The sequence below is a fragment of the Ranitomeya imitator genome, chromosome 9 (assembly GCF_032444005.1).
Source record: "Ranitomeya imitator isolate aRanImi1 chromosome 9, aRanImi1.pri, whole genome shotgun sequence".
NCBI lineage: Eukaryota > Metazoa > Chordata > Amphibia > Anura > Dendrobatidae > Ranitomeya > Ranitomeya imitator.
Genome location: NC_091290.1, coordinates 10,278,441 through 10,293,681, shown reverse-complemented (window position 1 = coordinate 10,293,681; position 15,241 = coordinate 10,278,441). Strand labels below are relative to the sequence as shown.

The 15,241-nt window shown below is 46.3% G+C and overlaps 2 protein-coding genes across 5 annotated transcripts in view; both read right to left on the bottom strand.

Moving 5' to 3' along the window:
- TPCN2 (two pore segment channel 2) overlaps positions 1-8,412 on the bottom strand; it is a 44,070-nt gene extending 35,658 nt beyond the window's left edge. Inside the window, exons 1-2 of one of the 3 annotated variants that reach the window (XM_069739760.1) lie at positions 8,337-8,412; positions 3,965-4,026 (exon numbers count right to left, since the gene is read on the bottom strand). Coding sequence is in view for 2 of the 3 variants with exons in the window: in XM_069739757.1 (XP_069595858.1) it covers positions 3,965-4,026; positions 8,094-8,292 (261 nt within the window). In the remaining variant the exon portion in view is untranslated. Of the gene's footprint in view, positions 1-3,964; positions 4,027-8,093 lie in introns of all 3 variants that reach the window. The other 2 variants (XM_069739757.1, XM_069739758.1) reach the window with 2 other exon arrangements.
- A 5,573-nt stretch (positions 8,413-13,985) lies between these two features.
- The window catches only part of NADSYN1 (NAD synthetase 1), a 48,292-nt gene continuing 47,036 nt past the window's right edge, over positions 13,986-15,241 (bottom strand). For both annotated transcript variants that reach the window (XM_069740163.1, XM_069740164.1), the window contains one exon: positions 13,986-14,347. In XM_069740163.1, coding sequence (XP_069596264.1) covers positions 14,297-14,347 — 51 coding nt within the window. In that variant the 3' untranslated portion in view covers positions 13,986-14,296. The remainder of the gene's footprint in view (positions 14,348-15,241) is intronic.

Below are 15,241 nucleotides of genomic sequence, written 5' to 3'. Positions count from 1 at the left end.
GCTGACATCAAAATTAGGTGTGGAATAGGGATGTATCAAGGCGTAGATGTCAATCGCACTGAAGCCCATCCTCAGCAGGAGCTCCACAACTTTAGACCTTGGAGGACACGCATCATTGCCCCTCCACTGAAGACGGACCACATTCCTATGCACACTACCCGGCCCGGCTGTTGGGAGGGACCACACTGTATCCCCCCCTCTTTGCTCTCGGAAGGCCCCGAGGCCATGCCTCTCTATCCAGAAGGATAGATCAACCTCTCGACCCTCTACCATTAGTGATCTTTCCCCCTTCTTTAGAGCCTCCAGGAGACGCCGTTGCAACATGCCGTCCCCAGAGCCCGGAGATGAGGAGGATGCCCTATTTCCCCCGGAGGTGACAGCGGCATAACTCCTGACAGGCGCTGCCACCACCGGGGGGGCAACCGGACCAGTGACCACATCCACACCAACAGCATCACTATTACCCACCTCCATAACCCCCTCACCCTCTACCAAACCAGCAAGCACACCACTAGACAAAGAGTTTTCCTCATCCATACCCACCACCACATTCACTCCTGCTGGACCAGTGACAACAGGGGGTGACATTTTGACCTCCGCATCATCAGGCACAAGGGGCTGATTCTCCTCCACAGAACTGGAGGTGACCTCACCCCTGGTCTTACGTGTGCCCTCCGCATCATCAGATGATATTTTCCGCTGCTTTACTGTTACCAGGCGCCGCTGATCTTTCGCCACTGTGGGGCGCCGCTGATCCTTTATGTCAGCATCTTGTTGACCAGCAGCGCCAACACATAACAGGACTTTGGGAGGAGGACCGGAACTCCCAGCCCCAGCAACCCCCTCACACTGCCGCCGCTCCTCAACTAAGTGATCAGCGGCAACAGCATTCAAGGGCACCGAGGCTACCGGAGCTGCCCCCGACACTGGGCCGCTCCCCCCTCCCACTGAGGAGCGCACCACAGCATCGTGGCCTGATCGTTTGCCCGCCGCCGGGCGGCCCTCACTGTCCAGCCTCTTGGCTGATGCACCTGCTGCTACATCCCCGCTACTACAAGCAGAGACGGAGCTCTGCGCCTCATTACCGTGCTCTGTAATCTCCCCGCGCCTTTGCACCGGATCCACAGCAGAACCCGGGCTGGGCTGGGCAACAGGGCTTATACAGCGAGCTGACCCTGCAGCTGACTCAGGGGGTACAGGGAGGGGGGCATATACATAGCTTACCGCTTCCTGCAGCTTTACCTTTTTCTTCTGGCCCCCAGGTGCCTCCTCTGGTAAATCATCACCAAGATGAAAGTTCTGAAGGCACACTGGGGACTCCAGCAGCTTGATCTCTGCCATTAGCGCCCCTCCCTGGCCGATGTCACTGTCCTCCCCAGAGCCAGCAGAACTGCGACGAGATGTCATCGTCGCCTGTCCAGCAGGGAGCTCGCTGCACGTGGCCTCTGAGTGACTAAGAGGGCTGCCAGGTGGAGCTTTCTGCTGGTCATCCTCCTCCTCATCATCATCATCCACCTGGCACTCAGGCTGCAGCCCCATCTGCCTTTGCTCTCTGTTATCAGCCATTTCCCTGAATCGATCTTCATTAATAAGTTTTTCCTTAAACGGTCCACTTTTTTCTCTTATGAAAGCTTTTCTGACTTCAAGCTCATTGATGTCCACTTTCAGTCTCCTTACCTCCGCCTGGAGCTGATTCTTCCTCGGTTTGGAGGAACTTGCAGCTTTGTTGCTTGTGCAGCGCAGCGCCTCCCGGAGTCTCATCAGTCTCTTGCTAGCATCTTCATACTCACGGAGGTGGCTCATGACCCGGGAGGCATAGGTGGACACAGACTCCCGGGGACTCTGCAGTGCCCAACCCTCTTCAGTGAGGTCGGCCTCACCTCCGTGAGCACTCAGCTTTCCTCCAGAAGGGTCGCCATCTTGCATACTAGCAGGCTTCTCCTCCATGGAAGCCTTGCGGCTTCTCTGGGTCTCTGCAGACCTGGGGGGAGTAGGAGCCACATTGCTGCGACTCCTGGTGGAGCGTCTCACCCCCGAATCCTCTGATGTGCAGGCTGGTTGCTGGTTCCTTCTGCCCCCCGCCAGCCTGGTCCGGGAAGCAGAAGCCTGGGACTTGGCTCCCTCACTCATCCCAGGAAACCCACTCCCTCCCTGGGTAAGAGAGAGAGCAGGTCCCCGGGTGGAGAGATGGTGGTTCTCTGGAGCTCAGGAGCACACAGCAGGTTCAGCAGCGACCGCACCCACAATTAGCACAATGAGCAGCAGCTGAGCAGAGCTGCACTCACTATTCTGCTGGTGCAGTCACTGTGTACATACATTACATTACTGATCCTGAGTTACCTCCTGTATTATACTCCAGAGCTGCACTCACTATTCTGCTGGTGCAGTCACTGTGTACATACATTACATTACTGATCCTGAGTTACATCCTGTATTATACCCCAGAGCTGCACTCACTATTCTGCTGGTGCAGTCACTGTGTACATATATTACATTACTGATCCTGAGTTACCTCCTGTATTATACTCCAGAGCTGCACTCACTATTCTGCTGGTGCAGTCACTGTGTACATACATTACATTACTGATCCTGAGTTACATCCTGTATTATACTCCAGAGCTGCACTCACTATTCTGCTGGTGCAGTCACTGTGTACATACATTACATTACTGATCCTGAGTTACATCCTGTATTATACCCCAGAGCTGCACTCAAGATTCTGCTGGTGCAGTCACTGTGTACATACATTACATTACTGATCCTGAGTTACATCCTGTATTATACTCCAGAGCTGCACTCACTATTCTGCTGGTGCAGTCCCTGTGTACATACATTACATTACTGATCCTGAGTTACATCCTGTATTATACCCCAGAGCTGCACTCACTATTCTGCTGGTGCAGTCACTGTGTGCATACATTACTGATCCTGAGTTACATCCTGTATTATACCCCAGAGCTGCACTCACTATTCTGCTGGTGCAGTCACTGTGTGCATGCATTGCATTACTGATCCTCAGTTACATCCTGTATTATACTCCAGAGCTGCACTCACTGTTCTGCTGGTACAGTCACTGTGTACAAACATTACATTACTGATCCTGAGTTACATCCTGTATTATACCCCAGAGCTGTACTCACTATTCTGCTGGTGCAGTCACTGTGTACATACATTACATTACTGATCCTGAGTTACATCCTGTATTATACTCCAGAGCTGCACTCACTATTCTGCTGGTGCAGTCACTGTGTACATACATTACATTACTGATCCTGAGTTACATCCTGTATTATACCCCAGAGCTGCACTCACTATTCTGCTGGTGCAGTCACTGTGTACATACATTACTGATCCTGAGTTACATCCTGTATTATACTCCAGAGCTGCACTCACTATTCTGCTGGTGCAGTCACTGTATACATACAGTACATTACTGATCCTGAGTTACATCCTGTATTATACTCTGGAGCTGCACTCACTATTCTGCTGGTGCAGTCACTATGTACATACATTACATTACTGATTGTGAGTTACATCCTGTATTATATACTCCAGAGCTGCATTCACTATTCTGCTGGTGCAGTCACTGTGTACATACATTACATTACTGATCCTGAGTTACATCCTGTATTATACTGCAGAGCTGCACTCACTATTCTGCTGGTGCAGTCACTGCGTACATACATTACTGATCACGAGTTACCTCCTGTATTATACTCCAGAGCTGCACTCACTATTCTGCTGGTGCAGTCACTGTGTACATACATTACAATACTGATCCTGAGTTACCTCCTGTATTATACTCCAGAGCTGCACTCACTATTCTGCTGGTGCAGTCACTGTTACATGCTTTTCAGCTCTGAAACTTGCAGAACGGTGAATGCAGCTCTGGCTAATAAGGGCAGACTCTCACAATGCAGACCTGTGTGACCCTGACCCCTGCAGTGATCGGCCTCGCTCTTACCTGGATGGCGTCTTCAATGAACACAACAGCCTGATTCACGTAGAGGTTTTCGTCTTCGTTCCCTGGAGAGATAGAAGCACGATGTCGGCGTCATTCCTGCAGCTCGGAGCAGCGCTCAGTTTGTTGCAGTGATGACAGTTTGTAAGATCTGCATTTGCTGTCAGTGAATGAAAACTCGCTGCTTTACATGTAGAGGAGAAAATTAATTATACTGATCTAAATATTTTACAGCAGGGGGTCCCCAAAGTGAAGCGCGCAGCCGCGCGTTGTGCTGGACCCCAATGTAGAATTTTTTATTTTATTTGATTAACATTGGAACTCTGGGGGGCATTATTCATTTTTCGGGAGGGTAATAATTGTTACCACTTTTACAAGGGGGCACTTGGGAAATCTAATCCTTCAGAGGGGTACAGGGGGGCTTCTAGGTTTTCTTTAACTACAATGTGGCCCCTCTGGGTAATAAAGGTGCGGACCCCTCCTCAACAGCAGACGTTGCTACAATTGTATCCGGCGGCTCCAACCTGGAATCCAGACTGATACATTGTAGCGATCGGCAGCGGAGACGATGAAGCGCTGCTCCGCGGCTGACAACAGCTGGACAATAGAGCGTCTAACAACAGCTGGACAATAGAGCGTCTAACAACAGCTGGACAATAGAGCGTCTAACAACAGCTGGACAATAGAGCGTCCAGGGGTTGTGGAAAGTGCAGGACGGGCAGGATTGCATCACACGGTGTGTCACACGACTGGTCTGCTGACTTGTAAGGTCTTGTTACATGGCCGCCGGGCGAGTCACTCGTCGTATAAAGCCGGGTGTAACCTTACAAGACAATCACTCCCATCATTACCAGCCCTCAATGATGGGAGTCATAGCCAGACACATCATATATGAGGATCTGGAGCATTCGGGAACGGCAGAAAAAGAAAATCCCACAACGGCCCCGAATCGCTCCACACACAGGAAACGTCTCAGCGCAAAACCGGAATGAAAGTGGAATTGTTATCTAAGCGATTGTCCGATCACTCTCAGGCCTCCTCCATGTAGCTGTACAGACTTGTCTCCCCGTTATCACCTCCGCAGGGGAAGGCAGCCCCCCCAGAGTCCCTCCCACCCCTCCCAAAAAAGGGAAATAAAAAAAAAAATATGAAAAAAAAAATACATACACAAATAATAATAATAAAATAAAAAAATTATAATAATAAAAATAAGTAATAAATTATAGAAAAGAAATCAAACCCTCACACGGCACCGGTAAATACTACAGCCCTCAGTCAGCTCCATCACCCGAAAAATGGTGACACGGAAACAATTTTTGTAAAAAAAAAAATAAAATAAATAAAATTCTGAATTATTTTTTAACCACTAACGCAATAAAGTGCAGGCGTCCGGTGCCGCCGTAAATCGCAGCGAGCGCGAGAATCAGGAATCAAAGGCAGATTTTTACTGCAGAATGAAACCACCCCCCCTCCCCCCCCCCAAAAAAATATAATATAAAAAGTTGCCTTTTTTCCCCCATTTTTCAGCACATTTTATGATAACATGGACGGCGTCATGTCCCAACTACAGAGCGTCCACGGCGGACAACGGGGAAAAAACAGCAAGACAGGAAGGGGTTAAAAAACCAGGAGAACGTGAAAAAGGACTTATGGGGCGGCTTCTTATTATGGGGGGCTTCTTATTATGGGGCGGCTTCTTATTATGGGGGGCTTCTTATTATGGGGCGGCTTCTTATTATGGGGGGCTTCTTATTATGGGGGCGGCTTCTTATTATGGGGCAGCTTCTTATTATGGGGCAGCTTCTTATTATGGGGCAGCTTCTTATTATGGGGCAGCTTCTTATTATGGGGCAGCTTCTTATTATGGGGGCGGCTTCTTATTATGGGCGGCTTCTTATTATGGGGCGGCTTCTTATTATGGGGCGGCTTCTTATTATGGGGCGGCTTCTTATTATGGGCGGCTTCTTATTATGGGGCGGCTTCTTATTATGGGGCGGCTTCTTATTATGGGGGGCTTCTTATTATAGGGGGCTTCTTATTATGGGGGGGCTTCTTATTATGGGGGCGGCTTCTTATTATGGGGGCGGCTTCTTATTATGGGCGGCTTCTTATTATGGGGCGGCTTCTTATTATGGGGCGGCTTCTTATTATGGGGGCGGCTTCTTATTATGGGCGGCTTCTTATTATGGGGCGGCTTCTTATTATGGGGGGGCTTCTTATTATGGGGGGGCTTCTTATTATGGGGGGCTTCTTATTATGGGGGGGCTTCTTATTATGGGGGGGCTTCTTATTATGGGGGCGGCTTCTTATTATGGGGGGGCTTCTTATTATGGGGCGGCTTCTTATTATGGGGCGGCTTCTTATTATGGGGCGGCTTCTTATTATGGGGGGCTTCTTATTATGGGGGCGGCTTCTTATTATGGGGGCGGCTTCTTATTATGGGGGGCTTCTTATTATGGGGGGCTTCTTATTATGGGCGGCTTCTTATTATGGGGGGCTTCTTATTATGGGGCGGCTTCTTATTATGGGGGGCTTCTTATTATGGGGGGCTTCTTATTATGGGGGGCTTCTTATTATGGGCGGCTTCTTATTATGGGGGGCTTCTTATTATGGGGGCGGCTTCTTATTATGGGCGGCTTCTTATTATGGGGGGGCTTCTTATTATGGGGGGGCTTCTTATTATGGGGGGGCTTCTTATTATGGGGGGGGCTTCTTATTATGGGGGGGCTTCTTATTATGGGGGGGCTTCTTATTATGGGGGCTTCTTATTATGGGGGGGCTTCTTATTATGCGGGGCTTCTTATTATGGGGGGCTTCTTATTATGGGGGGCTTCTTATTATGGGGGGCTTCTTATTATGGGCGGCTTCTTATTATGGGCGGCTTCTTATTATGGGCGGCTTCTTATTATGGGGGGCTTCTTATTATGGGGGGCTTCTTATTATGGGGGGCTTCTTATTATGGGGCGGCTTCTTATTATGGGGGGCTTCTTATTATGGGGGGCTTCTTATTATGGGCGGCTTCTTATTATGGGGCGGCTTCTTATTATGGGGCGGCTTCTTATTATGGGGCGGCTTCTTATTATGGGGCGGCTTCTTATTATGGGGGCGGCTTCTTATTATGGGACGGCTTCTTATTATGGGGCGGCTTCTTATTATGGGGGGCTTCTTATTATGGGGGCGGCTTCTTATTATGGGGGCGGCTTCTTATTATGGGGGCGGCTTCTTATTATGGGCGGCTTCTTATTATGGGGGGGCTTCTTATTATGGGGGGCTTCTTATTATGGGGGCGGCTTCTTATTATGGGGGCGGCTTCTTATTATGGGGGCGGCTTCTTATTATGGGGGCGGCTTCTTATTATGGGGCGGCTTCTAATTATGGGGCGGCTTCTTATTATGGGGGCGGCTTCTTATTATGGGGGGCTTCTTATTATGGGGGGCTTCTTATTATGGGGGGCTTCTTATTATGGGCGGCTTCTTATTATGGGGGCTTCTTATTATGGGGGCGGCTTCTTATTATGGGCGGCTTCTTATTATGGGGGGCTTCTTATTATGGGGGGGCTTCTTATTATGGGGGGGCTTCTTATTATGGGGGGGCTTCTTATTATGGGGGGGCTTCTTATTATGGGGGGGCTTCTTATTATGGGGCGGCTTCTTATTACGGGGGCAGCTTCTTATTACGGGGGCAGCTTCTTATTACGGGGGCAGCTTCTTATTATGGGGCAGCTTCTTATTATGGGGGCAGCTTCTTATTATGGGGGCAGCTTCTTATTATGGGGGAACTTATTATTATGGGGGGCTTCTTATTATGAGGGGAAATTATTTGGGGCTTCTTATGGGGCGGCTTCTTATTATGAGGGGAACTTATTATTTGGGGCTTCTTATTATGGGGGGCTTCTTATTATGAGGGAACTTATTATGGGGGGCTTCTTATTATGGGGGGTTTCTTACTATGAGGGAACTTCTTATTATGGGGGGCTTCTTATTATGGGGGGTTTCTTACTATGAGGGAACTTCTTATTATGGGGGGCTTCTTATTATGGGGGGTTTCTTACTAGGAGGGAACTTCTTATTATGGGGGGCCTTCTTATTATGGGGGCCATATGGGGGCACATGACAGGACAGGGGGACATTACCGGCTAGGAAGCATCTGCACGTCTCACCACTGGGCTCCTCCAGTCCGGGGCCCCTCGCCTCTCCTCGCCCCGGGGGCCCCTCTATCGAGGGTGCAGTGGAGGAGTAGGAGCCGCTCCGGGGCGGCCTCTCCTGGGCGCTGAAGTCCGGGTCCACGCACCAGCTCCTCTCCACAGACGCCAGGAGAGGCGCCGACTCCATCCCGACCGCACAACTACCACTGATCTTTAAAACTACAAACTAACCCCGGAGTGAACATCCAGCCTGTCAGCAACACGGAACATGAGACCGGCGCGGTGCATGCCGGGGCTTGTAGTCAAACCTCTCCTAGCGGCGCCTCATTGCTTCCCGAATTACAGCGTCCTCGGAACTACATTTCCCAAAGAATTGTTGTTATTTTGAATCCGTTAAACTTTATTCAAAAAATTTTTTTTAACATTTTTATGAAAAATATATAGAAAAATTTAAAGTTCTTGTGATTATTAAAGCTCCACAGGATGTTCGCCATAAATCCTCGGACACAGCAATTTATATTTTTGTGCTTTCGTTTTTTTTTCCTCCTCATTTTTGGTCAATTCTTTTTTATTTTTCAGTTGATGGCTTGTCCTTTGCGCCCCCCGAGCTTTGGTTTTTATTGATACCATTTTGGGGTACATATGACTCCAATTCTGACTTTATAATTTTTGACTTTGGTGTTTTCCGTGCGCCGCCTTATACCTGGACGGATCAGGCCATTATACAAACAACAATAACAAATATACGCTTCTTTTTATATTTTATAATTACTTTTTTTTATTGCTTTTCCTTCTTTTTCCCTCGCAGGGATCTTCACTGTCATTTGATCGCTTGATGCCTCGTTCTGTATCCTGTAATATTTCGGGTAACAGTAAAATGACTATATGTAACCAAATCAGAAGTGTTCAGTCTTTTCTCTTATTTCTGCAGCTTCTGAGGTTTCTGTGCTTTTTCTTTGTAAATCAGGAAGTTCCATAGATTTGGACCTTTTCATTTACTGCAAATTTTGGCGAAGGGGGCGTGGCTCACTGGTAGTTATGCAAACAGCTAAAGACACGCCCCTGAGGATCCTATGAGCCACGCCCCCTGAGGATCCTATGAGCCACGCCCCTGAGGATCCTATGAGCCATGCCCCCTGAGGATCCTTTGATCCACGCCCCTGAGGATCCTATGAGCCACGCCCCTGAGGATCCTATGAGCCACGCCCCCTTGCAATTACAGAGGGAAATCAGCACTAAATAAAAAGCCCCATGTCTCTGGAAGTGTACAGCAGAATAAAAAAAAAAATAGGTGAGCAACAGGAACACAATATGAGCAAAAACGACCATTTTTGATCTGGTGATAGAAACCCTTTACATCACTAGTGGGCAAACAAATATTGCTGTGGGGGCTCCAGACTGATTTGATAAGCCTCCATCCACAGGATAGGGTATGACTTGCTGAGCGCTGGGGGTCCCACTGCCGAACTCCGGCCGGAGCCTCGAGTATGAGCGCTCCTAGGTGGAGATATGGAGGTGACAATCAGAGCGGGCACCACAGGGCCCCCTTTGCCATATTGTTGGGTGCCCACCAGTGGAACGTTGTACCCTGAGCCCACACCTGCTTGCTTTTCATTGGTCCTCTTATGGCATTGCTTTCCTTACATTCGCTTTAGCTCCCTAAAGAATCTGGACAGCTTTGGCGTTTTTTTTTAACCTAAATATATGTATTTGGGACTAAAAATAAAAACTGGGTTCCGTTAATAAATATTACACCATCTGATGTTTCCAGACTACAGTACGGTTCCAAAGTTTAGGGTCACCCAGATAATTGTGTTTTCCATGATAACTCATGTAATTTTATTAATCAGATGAGTCGCCAAATGAATTGTAAATCTAGTCCAGACGATGACAAGGTAAGAAAAAAAAAGATTTTTATTTGAAATAATAATTTTCTCCTTCAATCTTTTCTCCCTTTGCAGCAGTTCCAGCATTGCAGACTTTTGGCATTCTAGCAGTTAATTTGCGGAAGTAATCTGGAGACATTCCCCCCCCCCCATGCTTCCAGAAGCCTCTCCCACAAGTCGGTTTGGCTGATGGCGTTTTTTGCACCATACGGACAAGCTGCTCCCACAACAGCTCAATGGTGCTGAGATCTGGTGACTGTGCTGGCCGCTCCATTACAGATAGAATACCAGCTGCTGCTTCTTCCCTAAATAGTTCTGGCATAATTTGGAGGTGGCTTTGGTCATTGTCCTGTTGTAGGATGAAATTGGCTCCAATCAAGCGCTGTCCACAGGGTATGGCATGGCGCTGCAAAATGGAGTGATAGCCTTCCTTATTCAATGTCCCTTTTACCTTGTACAATACTCCCACTTTACCGGCACCAGTGCAACCCCAGACCATCACATTACCTCCACCATGCTTGACAGATGGCGTCACACTCTTCCAGCATCTTTTCAGTTGTTCTGCATCTCACAAATGTTCTTCTGTGTGATCCAAACACCTCAAACTTGGATTAGTCCGTCCATAACACTTTTTCCAATCTTCCTCTGTCCAATGTCTGTGTTCTTTTGCCCATATTAATCTTTTCCTTTTATTAGCCAGTCTCAGATATGGCTTTTTTTTGCCACTGTGCCCTGAAGGTCAGCATCCCGGAGTCGCCTCTTCACAGCAGACTTTGACACTGGTGTTTTCCGTGTACTATGTAATGAAGCTGCCAGTTGAGGACCTGTGAGGCGTCGATTTCTCAAACTACAGACACTAATGTACTTGTCTTGTTTTTCAGTTGTGCAGCGGCCTCGCACTTCTCTTTCTACTCTGGTTAGAGCCTGTTTGTGCTCTCCTCTGAAGGGAGTAGTACACACCGTTGTAGGAAATCTTCAGTTTCTTGGCAATTTCTCACATGGAATAGCCTTCATTTCTAAGAACAATAATAGACTGTCGAGTTTCACATGAAAGTTCATTTTTCTGGCCATTTTGAGAGTTTAATGGAACCAACAAATGTAATGCTCCAGATTCTCAACTAGCTCAAAGCAAGGTCAGGTTTATAGGTTCTCTAATCAGCCAAACTGTTTTCAGCTGTGCTTACATACTTGCACAAGGGTTTTCAAGGGTATTCTAACCATCTATTAGCCTTCTTAGGCCTGTCCCACACGTCCAGATAATTCCGGTACCGGAAAAATCGGTACCGGAATTATCCGTGTCCGTGTGCTCACGAGGCACATCAGTGTGGCACACGTGCGGCATCCGTGTGCCAACTGGGTACCACACGGACCGTGCAGGAGACAGCGCTACAGTTAAGCGCTGTCCCCTGCATCTGGTGCTGAAGCCGCCATTCATTTCTTCTCTCCAGCAGCGTTCGCTGGAGAGAAGATCTGAAAAATCTTTTTTTTTCCTTTTTTTTTTGGTGTTTAAAAAAAAGATCCCACCCCAATGGGAGGTGGAGCCGCATATTCATCACTGTAATGGGCGGCACCACGTGACCGCTCATACAGGAGAAGCTGCGGCAAGGACAGGAAGCAGCGAGGGAGCCGGGTATTTTATTAACAGCGGGGGGGGGGGGGGGTTGGGTGCACAGGGGGTGGGAGGGGGTTGGGGACAGAAATCTTTTTTTTAAACACCAAAAAAAAAAAAGACTTTTCATATCTTCTCTCCAGCGAACGCTGCTGGAGAGAAGAAATGAATGGCGGCTTCAGCGCCACGCTGGGGGGACAGCGCTTACTGTAGCGCTGTCTCCTGCACGGCACACGGACAGCATCCGTGTGCAGTACGTGTTTTACACGGACCCATTGACTTTAATGGGTCTGTGTAATACCTGCGCTCCCACGAACACTGACATGTCTATGTGTTTTTCAAACGGACACACGGTCCGTGAAAACACACTGACATGTGCAGAGACACATTTATTTTAATGTGTCTACGTGAGTCAGTGTCTCCGGTACGTGAGGAAACTGTCACCACACGTACCGGAGCCACTGACGTGTGAAACCGGCCTTAGCAAACACAAAGTACCATAAGAACACTAGAGTGATGGTTGTTGGAAATGGGCCTCTATAGATTTATGAAGATATTGCATTACAAACCAGACATCTGCAGCTAGAATAGTCACTTACCACATTGACAATGTATATATAGAGTGTATTTCTGAATCATTTAATGTTGGCTTCATTGGAAAAAAAAACTGTGCTTTTCTTTCAAAAATAAAGAAATATCATAGTGACCCTAAAATTTTGAACAGTTGTGTATATTTCCCTGCACATTACTGACTGTAGAATGAGGTAACTGAGACATCCATCAGCGAGCTCGTTCTGGTACAATGTTGGTCACTATTATCTGTCTTCTATGAGCTTCTCTCAGCCGATGTATGACCGTCCACCACTGGATCAGAATAGGTTCACTGATGGAGGTCTCATCTGAGAGATGACCACTACTGGATCAGAACGAGCTCACTGATGGAGGCCTCATCTGATAGATGACCACTACTGGATCAGAATAGGTTCACTGATGGAGGTCTCATCTGAGAGATGACCACTACTGGATCAGAACGAGCTCACTGATGGAGGCCTCATCTGAGAGATGACCACTACTGGATCAGAACGAGCTCACTGATGGAGGTCTCATCTGAGAGATGACCACTACTGGATCAGAACGAGCTCACTGATGGAGGCCTCATCTGATAGATGACCACTACTGGATCAGAATAGGTTCACTGATGGAGGTCTCATCTGAGAGATGACCACTACTGGATCAGAACGAGCTCACTGATGGAGGTCTCATCTGAGAGATGACCACTACTGGATCAGAACGAGCTCACTGATGGAGGCCTCATCTGATAGATGACCACTACTGGATCAGAATAGGTTCACTGATGGAGGTCTCATCTGAGAGATGACCACTACTGGATCAGAACGAGCTCACTGATGGAGGCCTCATCTGATAGATGACCACCACTGGATCAGAACGAGCTCACTGATGGAGGTCTCATCTGAGAGATGACCACTACTGGATCAGAACGAGCTCACTGATGGAGGTCTCATCTGATAAATGACCACCACTGGATCAGAACAAGCTCACTGATGGAGGTCTCATCTGAGAGATGACCACTACTGGATCAGAATAGGTTCACTGATGGAGGTCTCATCTGAGAGATGACCACTACTGGATCAGAATAGGTTCACTGATGGAGGTCTCATCTGAGAGATGACCACTACTGGATCAGAACGAGCTCACTGATGGAGGCCTCATCTGATAGATGACCACTACTGGATCAGAACGAGCTCACTGATGGAGGTCTCATCTGAGAGATGACCACTACTGGATCAGAATAGGTTCACTGATGGAGGTCTCATCTGAGAGATGACCACTACTGGATCAGAATAGGTTCACTGATGGAGGTCTCATCTAATAGATGACCACCACTGGATCAGAACGAGCTCACTGATGGAGATCTCAGTTATTTCATTCTGCAGCCAGCAATGTACATGGAGACAAAAAAGTTGTAAAAGCCAAATAATGAAAAATTATTATTGCAAAAAAATTTAGTCAAATTATATATATATATATATATATATATATATATATATATATATATATTGCCCCCCAGAGGTTTTCATCTCTTTAAAAGGAAAGGCGGACAAGTTGCTGACCGATGGGAATTTGAACACTGGTACCCCCACCAAGGTGAAGATTGGGGCTCTGTAGACTGGAGCGGAGGTCGAGCACTTCCATCCGTGCCAAGAACTGTTATGTGACCTCGGCTTATTATTCTGCCCTGCTGTGGTGGGACTGGGTATTACCACATTTATGGACAGAGGCCTGTAAAACGTCACATCCATTGTTAAACTTGTCCATTAAAATTAAATAAAATAGTTCTTGTGACCAACAGCTACAGGCGAAAGGAACGTTTTTTTAAGATAAATTTAATAGATAAAAATTGTATAGTTTTTGGTTCATGCAGCCACCACTAGGGGGAGCTTTTAAAAAAAAGTCACCAGGAAAAGCTGAACATTTTCATACATTTCCACTTTTCCAACAAACTCTTATTACCGAATGACACAACTCACAACTTATGTAAAAAAAACCCCTCCAATCATTTAATGCGATCGATTACAATCCTCATAATAATCTTATTTATAATTATTCTATTAAATCAAGAAAATTACAACAATTAAAGACGCAGGACATGTAGAAATGGCAAGAGAAGGCGACTTTCAATCTACTTCACACAGCGCCCCCTTCTGACCGTCCTCCAGATGGGAAACCTGGAGTGGAAAACAACAAAGATCAACGTGTCAATAAAAAGGATTCAATGGGGGAGAAAACTCTGCTGCCAAATACGTGCAGAGATCTACAAGAGAGGGAAGAGGAGAGACAGAAAAGGAGAGAAACAAAGAGGACAAAAGAGAACAGCGAAAGAATGGAAGGGAGGCAGATAAAAATACAGAATGACAGAGAACAAGAGAGTGACAGGAAGAGAAGCGAATAATATGAGAGAGAAAGGAAAGAAAGAAAGAAAGAAAGAAAGAAAGAAAGAAAGAAAGAAAGAAAGAAAGAAAGAAAGAAAGAAAGAAAGAAAGAAAGAAAGAAAGAAAGAAAGAAAAATGAAGAATGAGCTATATATAGGTAGATGACAGATAGATAGATAGATAGATAGATAATAGATAGATAGAAATATAATAGATAAATGATAGATAATAGATAATAGATAGATAATAGATAGATAATAGATAGATGATAGATAGATGATAGATAATAGATAGATAGATAATAGATAGATAATAGATAGATAGATAATAGATAGATGATAGATAGATGATAGATAGATGATAGATAATAGATAGATAGATAATAGATAGATAATAGATAGATAGATAATAGATAGATGATAGATGATAGATAGATAATAGATAGATAATAGATGATAGATAGATCGATAATAGATAGATAATAGATAGATGATAGATGATAGATAGATAATAGATGATAGATAGATAGATAATAGATAGATAATAGATAGATAATAGATAATAGATGGATAATAGATAGATGATAGATAATAGATAGATAATAGATAGATAATAGATAGATAATAGATAGATAGATAATAGATGGATAATAGATAGATGATAGATAATAGATAGATAATAGATAGATAA